Below are 8,497 nucleotides of genomic sequence, written 5' to 3'. Positions count from 1 at the left end.
TATCTTGTAGATTTTGCTTCGATCACAAATAATTTGAATGCAAAATGTCAGTTCTCTTCAAAATGTCATACAATAAAGGAAAATGTCTAAGTAAAACTATTCTGATTTCAAATCAAATACAGACATGTATTTTAGACCCTTCCGTACTGCTGCACAGTACACAGTTGTAACCTCCACATCATTCATTAATCAACCACTGACCAATCAGAAGATGAGTTTGATAATACTGATTACCGCATCACTTCCACATCTGAACCCATCGTGTGTCACATGTTCACACATAGTCTCTCCTGGTGTATCCATTGACTGACATGGTCTTAACGGCTGAATAGTCCACCCTAGGAGGCACGGAGCCGCCCCTGCTCGCCACCACAGCTGTTCTGGGGGGGCAGGAGCAGCAGAGCAATGCTCCCCCTAGGATGAGCAGGCAGGAAGCTGCCCAGCCAAAGTACAGTGAATTACCAAACTCCCTTTTCCCCGTCTCCTCCAGCAGTGGGTCGTAGAAGTCCAGGACGATGGCGTTGGCCGTCCAGGACACAGCTATCAGCAACAGTAACCCAGCGACCACAAAGGTCACCCCAGCAGCAAGCACAATCCGTGGCTTACTGCTCACATCTGGGCTGCAATTGGTGCACTTAGCACCGGCCACCGAAAGGCCGATACCCACCACACACAGCACCATGGAGACAATGACCAAAGCACGGGCTGCCTGCAGGTCGATGGGCAATCCCAGCATTGAGTCATGCACCTTGCAGTGCATCTGGCCTGTGCTCTGCACCGAGCAGTCCATCCACAACCCCTCCCAGATCACCTGGGAAATTACGATGTTCTGGCCGATGTAGGCGGCCACTCGCCACATGGGCAGGCCGCAGGCAACCATCACCCCTAGCCAACCGGCCACGGCGAGGATCATCCCCAGGATCTCCAAGCCCGCTGAGTACATGGCTGGAGCCCAGTTGGAGCCGGAACAGGATGAAGCTGAGGATGGTGCTGGAGCTGGGGCTGGACAAGACTGTCTGCCCCGGCACTGTGAGATAGAAGCCCTCTGTGTGCTGGCTCAACCCTCTTAAGATGAAGGCGATATCGGATCTCGCTGGCTCCAAGTCCTGGATAAGGCTTTTAGTGAGAGAGAAAGAGAGAGAGAGGGAGAAACAGATTCTAGCTTCTTTATACTGCTAAGAAGACTGAAGGTGGAGTCAGCTTAAGGTGGCATCATGTTTACTTTCAAAAACGGTACTTGTCTTTAGAGACATGTCAATGTTTTTAACAGCACTCTGAACGACAGGAACTGGTGTCAAGCGACACTCACAGGAAATACCTTTTCCTTGATTAGCATTTTTAAATGTAGCTTTTTTGTTCATATTTAAACAAAGCCCTGTAAAAAAACTTGAAAAAGACCAGAAATTTGGTCAGAGACAGATGTGTCCAATCCACCACATACAAATAGAATGACATTTCGATATGAGAATGTTGAGCATTAAAACAACCTTATAAAATCAATTTTGAGTACAAGCCTGACATAATACATACCAGCACACCTTTAAGACGTCTACTATTTAAGAGAGAAAAAACATTATGTCTGTGACATGTCAGTAACGTTAACCTTGCTGGAAAATGCTGAATCACCTTCTGAATGAGATCTCCAGGTAGGTCAAGGCAAACAATGACAGGCCTTGTTTTCTGTGTTAGTCAGGTACATAATCCCTCCTGGGAGGAAAAATCCCAATGAGCTAAAGCTGCAAGCTCTGAGGAAGCCTTTTCTCGTCTTTTTAAAATGTTTAAATATTCAAATAAAGTAGTAAAGACACTAAATTATACTACTAGACTGGCAATGCATGCATTGCCAGTCTAGTAGTATTGAATAGTAGTATTGGTAGTATTGTCTAGTTGTATTGAACTGTACCTTCATGTGCTTTTTTTTCGGCAAACTTCTAATAAAGTATTCAATCAATCAATCAATCAATCAATCAAAAAAGACCGGTTTAGTAATAAATGTTGTTTTAAATTCCATTCAGTTCAATTTGACTCAATTTGAGTCCTGGTAACCGAGAGTGAAGCTGTGATGTACTGAGTCTATCGCAATACAAAACATACATCTGACCAGCTTGCTAGTGCTTATCACTCCTGTGTCTATCTACATATGAGTACGTCTACATATGTTAGTTTTGGGTGTGCTCTTGACCGGTGCCCATGGTTTGGTTCCCACAGCACCAGTTTACTAGCTGGCAAGTCTTGGTGTCTCTGGCAGTGACCTGTTAATCTCATTGTCCTAGCTGTAATTGTATCCCTCACTACGACAGGGTCCAGCTTTTGATATCGTTAATAAATCTATTTTCATTAAAAGATTTAATATCGGTTGCTGATACTGTAATGCCATTAGTTCCTGCCTTAAACTTGAGTTGGAACATAAAAGTTTGTTTTATTACTGAATCAAAAATAGTATTAAATGCATCTCAGTATTTTTCAACTCTTCTAATGATTTTCCTGTTTGACTCAAAAGATGTTCTGCCGTGTCATTGTGAACTGTAATCCAATCTGAAAAATTAATAGCCTGGATTTTAACATGAAGTAATAAACGATACTGACATTCAGCCCAATTTTTACAAGTAGAGCAAAAATAGAGGTCTACTGCAGTTGTCTTCAGTTCTGTATTACAACTTGTGCAAGCCTTAACATGAAAATCAGTTCTGTCAATTTCAACAATATGCGCTACAACTGAACAATGAAATACGTCTTTATTCATCATGTAATCAATACCTTCTGTTGTTCCTATGGTTGTTAAAAGCTCTGGAGCAGTCTGTTGGTCTGTATTGTTAACATGGAATCAGGGTCAATTGCTTTGGTCCATGGAAGACCAATCTGTGATCAACCTCTGTTCTAACAAGCATTCCCTTTGGGATTTCGTTTAGTAATGCCGTCATTCATAGAAAATGTATAGTGTCGGAATTTATCTCACACTAAATCTGGACAGCAGAATGCAAATAAATGAACAACCTAGCATAGAACTAGCATAGTAATATTCTGTTGTTGGCTGACAAGCCAACTTAATAATCACACACATGTAAACTGGCTGACTAGCCAACTATCACATGTATAAATATTTTTATTTGGGCATTTAGAGACATGGATGAATATTTTTTTTCGACTAAACAAATTCTGTGACAAAATTAAGTCAGTAAATTGCACTATGCCTGCAAAACCAATTTATTGCATTTATGGTGGTTGGGGGCTACCTCTAAATTCTCTTCAAACAATGTTTTTAGCCTTGGAGAAAGACAGGAAACACACAGAGAGAGAGAGAGAGAGAGAGAGAGAGAGAGAGGGGGGGGGGGGGGGGGTGACATGCAGCAATTAGTCCTGCCGGGCGGGCTGGAATCAAACCAGGGACTCACTGTCAGTCATTTGAGCCTATGTGGTACGTGACCTAACCATCAGGTTGCCCAGACAACAGCCTTTTTGGCAGTGATGTTAAGGTTGGTTAGCAAGTTATCTGAGTCATTAAAGGTCATCATTCATTAACAAGGTTCATTTGGGGTCAGTGGTTAGGGTAAAGATCAATGCTATCTCATACCGCCCTCTGGCAGGGAAATCAACATCCAGATACAACAAAAAAGCTTGTAAAACAATGAGGACATTTTAAAGCTATAAATAAATAAAATAAGAAGACATTTAAATTGTACCCTAATGGCAAAATTGTAGGGTTATTATGACATTATATCTACTATGAAGATGGTGAATTGGATGCAGACTTGCATCTTGATCCAAAGAAATCTGTGATTGTCGGGTCAGCATATAAATTAATGAATACATTCTCTAATACATTCTGTGTGAGATAAACATACTGCTGTGTATCTCATCCTCTAGCTATAACTAATTAATAAACTGATTGCTACTGTGACAGTATAGTCATTTGGACAAGGACATACATGTATATAGCGAGTGAACATTTCAACAGTTCAAGGGTTTCTTTGTCTTTCTTTGTCTTTCACCCAGAATTATTTTTTATGTTTTGGTTTTGATTTTTTAAAACATAGAAACACTCAAACACACAAAATAACATTATTGGCACAGTATGATGAACTGCACGATGAATTGCATAAAGATGGCAGCCAAAGCATCCAAACATCAGCAGAGCTTTTTCACACGTTTACAGCCAGAGGGAGCCATTGCTGCATCCTGAGTTTTCTGTTTGCTTTGTGCCTAGTCTGGTATTGTAAACTAATGAGTCTGCCTGCCTGCCTGCCTGCCTGCCTGCCTGCCTGCCTGCCTGCCTGCCTGCCTGCCTGCCTGCCTGGCGCCTGCCTGCCTGCCTGCCTGCCTGCCTGCCTGCCTGCCTGTCTGCCTGTCTGCCTGCCTGCCTGCCTGCCTGCCTGTCTGCCTGCCTGTCTGCCTACCTGCTTGAAGTTGCATTCATACTGTGTGGTCAATATCATTTAGTTAATTTCAACTTTAAACGATCTCTGGAGGCCATGAAGTAAATATATCACTGATGAATACTATCTGACATGACCCTTTTGATAATTTTGCAGCATAAATTGTTGGCTGTTGGCAGTTCTGGATGCCCAGAGACAATTGTTAATCAGATACATTTTGACCCTTATTCAATTGAATGAATCCACCCCTAGTGGGCTGTAACTTCGTACCAGTCGAGGACAGCTTAGGGTGTGTTTCTCAATGCTCCCAATGATTCACTTCCATGTCTTGAACACACACCACAGAGCATCTCTGAGCTAATGTTTTGAATCAAAACAACCGAGGTCATTGGTTTAGACAGCCTTTGTGTTAGATTTGAAGTGAAGGCTATTGAACAATGCCTCCCTGTGGTAGAAGATGGAAAAGCATGTGGACCTGACCTACATTATTAGATTTACATGTTTATCATGTCAAAATCAAAATTATACTGCTGGCTAATGAAAATACTGTATAACCGAATGTATCTGGCAATAATAGTCACATTTAGATGTATTTTATCGATTCCCACATTTGCATATCTATGAAAGTAAAAGTCAGACTCTATAAAATACATCTCTGATAGTCTTGATCCAAGGCTAATTTAGTGGATGCTTTCTTCTGAAATGTGTTACTCTAGTTACAGGTAAGAACACAGAAGAATATCATGCAGACACATGGGTAAAGTTCTTTGGACATAAAATCAATGTTGGATCATTTGTAGATATACTTTAATAGCTACTATACATAGCTTTTCATTGACATTGACCCCAGTTCACTTTCTCATACCTTTCCCTAACAGACAAATCAGCATTTGAAGCATACTATTCTGTCAGTGACAAGCAGCAGGTGCAGGTTTTTAATGGAACCATAACCTGTAAAGGTGCCTGTTGCCACTTGAAGAGCACTTCCTTGCCTATGCACTTGTCATGGGAGTGGGAACCAGACAGACCGGTTTACGTGAGGTGATACAGGTACCTTGGCTGCCTCTCAGCTTGTCAGTCCTGGGCATGGAGGACAGTTGACAATAATAACTAACAAGTGGAGACTTGCCTCGTGAGAACAGCTACAGGGAGAGAGAGAGAGAGAGAGAGAGAGAGAGAGAGAGAGAGAGAGAGAGAGAGAGAGAGAGAGAGAGAGAGAGAGAGAGAGAGAGAGAGAGAGAGGGGTCATATTGGCAGGGGAACATACTGTATATTTTGTGATTTGTATAGCTGTGTACATTCACTCAACATTTCTGTTTACATTATGCACCTTCTGTTAAATGTAAAATTCTATATCCCTTTATTTTATGATGAATTCAAGTTTAAACCTAACGTACCTGTACAAGGTTATAGGGCATAGACCCCCTCAAGGAATTTAATGAAAAATAATGCATTATGTTACTATGGTACCAACTTTTCTAAAATAGAAACATTGGCTTGAAGCCAGAAACAAATTCCCTTAATACACTGAGACTTATTAGATCACACAAATGTGTAATTGAAATTACCTTCAGGCAAACAAACGTTTTTTTCCTATTTCATCATCCAACCTCGCCCATCAACATGGCAGTTTATGTCCAACAGCAGCTACAGTACAATTGTATTCCCTATAATATTTATGTGCTGTATGTAACTTTGTCCTCATATATGTCCATTATTTCTTTGATTATTTAATCTACCGTATGCAATTCATTTAGAAGATAAAATTATCATAACATAATACAATAGGCTACAACATTTCCAGTGGTGTAAAGTAACTAAGTACATATACATGTACTTAAGTACAATTTTGAGGTATTTTTTACTTTACTGGAGTATTTCCAATCTTCTGTACTTTTACTTCTACTCCACTACATCTCAGAGGCAAATATTGTACTTTCACTCCACTACAATTATTTCAAAACTTTAGTTACTAGTTACTTTGCAATTATCAATTATTACATTATAAAACATACATTAACCACTTTAGCCCTATTTTATACCTAATATCACAACGCGTCACATAGCAACACGTTGTGAGCTTGTAGATCTGCTATTTTCAAACATGTTAGTACTTTTACTTTTGGTACTTTAAGTACATTTTGATACCAATACTTTTGTACTTTTACTCAAGTAAATTTTGAATTCTGGATTTTGACTTGTAACAGAGTATTTCTATATTGCAGTATTGGTACTTTTAAGTAAAAGTACTTTTTCCACCACTGAACATTTTTCATCACAGCTTATCTGAACCTAAACACTGGCATAAACATCCTAGTTTCATCACAACTCCTCTGTCAGAAAGTCGTAGGTAGATAAAACCAACTCTCTGTCCGTCACTCTTCTGAACCTCGGAAAATGCCTGTTTTTTGTTGTATCATGTGATGTTGTGTCATGCAAGAGCGTACGTGAGTCAACCGTCAATCCCACAAGAGCACTTAATGGCTTACATTCTTAGACTGCCCACTGAAACTGTGACAGCGTCCCTTCACAATGACTGCAGGGCTGGTAATAATGACATCACACAACAAATACAGATTCCATCTCCACTGTCACCCACACACACGTGTGTCTCTCTCACACACACACACACACACACACACACACACACACACACACACACACACACACACACACACACACACACACACACACACACACACACACAGCCACACACACACACACACACACACACACACACACACACACACACACACACACACACACACACACACACACACACACACACACACACACACACACACACACACACACACACACACACACACACACACGTTCTTATCTGAATTCCCCTTTTATACAGGTACATGTGATTGAAGTGTTAAATACACTTCCGCTCTATTTTTGCAATTTCAGCATAGTGAGCCAGCCAGTTTAACTGGGGCCCAGAGCCAGGAGACGTTTTTTTTGCCTGCTGACACTTGTCACTTCACCTCCCTCAAGCCTTTTCCTCAGCTGCCAGAGCTTCTCACAAGTCTTTTCTGGTCAACAACAATTGTTTCCTGACAGCTTGATATCAGTGCTGCACATTGATGCCATAGATCTAGCTGATTCAGTTACAGTACAAGCAGTGGCTTACTAGAATTTACTATCCATTGTACATCTTAACAAAATCACCATTTACCATGGATGTGTTAAACTGTCTGTTGTGAATTTAGTTGACCCTATGTGGTCCTAAGAGTCTCCATCTAACCAAGGGTGGTGAGTGATGGTTCAGTTGAGTGACAAGCTCGGAGATCAAGATGACTGATCAGGCAGTATCATGACAAGTTCTGAAGTTTATTACACACATAGAGAATATATACAGTATTGGACACATGACGTGATCGCCGGAAGATATGAGACAAAGAAAATAACAGAATGAATAGGAATAGAACATGCATCTTGTATCATTGTGAACAGACGTCAGTTTAGCTGATAAAGTAGTCGATGGTCATAGTATCAAGAGTATCAGTATGTGCTTAAGCAGATGAGAGTGATTCAACACATGTACTGCATGGGTCAAGCAGAAAAATGTCAGTCCCATAATCATAATCATAAACATTATCATTTGTCATTTACTCATGTTTATCCAAACACTAGGAGACAAGCCAAAAACTCTCAGACACATCACAACCAGCAGAGATAGTGTAACTGTGTTAGCCAATGATGGAGGGTTGTACCTTTTTTGTTTTGTTATCCCAGCTAGGACACAGAATGGAAATTACTGTAATATGGTGTTTGAATGTTCCCTGCTGTTATTATATGTTGTATTTGTGAAAGTATCTAAAATGAAAATGCCATGCTATATATCATAACTAAACAATACAATGATTCTTGTAGTGCATTGTTGTGCTGTGTTTGACCATCATGTATTTTCGTGAAAGATATATGATCCCTAAACGGGTGACTGAGGTCTATAGGCCTATTTGAATCTAAGCACTATGCATAGGCTAATCCCAGAAGGAAGCCAATATGCTTTGAAACCATCTATCCTCGAAGCCTTAATTGTGGAAATTCCTCCTTTGCTACCTGTTTGTGGAACCCAATCTCCAGCACTGGGCTGTGTGGCTTTAATGATCTTA

The 8,497-nt window shown here is 40.5% G+C and overlaps 1 protein-coding gene across 1 annotated transcript; it reads right to left on the bottom strand.

Annotated features, from left to right (window-relative positions):
* Window positions 1-274: 274 nt before the first annotated feature.
* On the bottom strand, window positions 275-943 carry LOC311050734 (claudin-4; the record flags this gene model as incomplete). The annotated part of the gene is made up of 1 exon (XM_084064863.1): window positions 275-943. The coding sequence occupies one exon, from the start codon at window positions 941-943 to the stop codon at window positions 275-277; it is 669 nt and encodes a 222-aa protein (XP_083920989.1).
* Between the last annotated feature and the right edge of the window lie 7,554 nt (window positions 944-8,497).

Source organism: Gymnoscopelus microlampas (assembly GCF_963454915.1).
Source record: "Gymnoscopelus microlampas genome assembly, chromosome: 8".
Lineage (NCBI taxonomy): Eukaryota > Metazoa > Chordata > Actinopteri > Myctophiformes > Myctophidae > Gymnoscopelus > Gymnoscopelus microlampas.
This window is presented reverse-complemented; position numbering and strand designations above follow the sequence as displayed.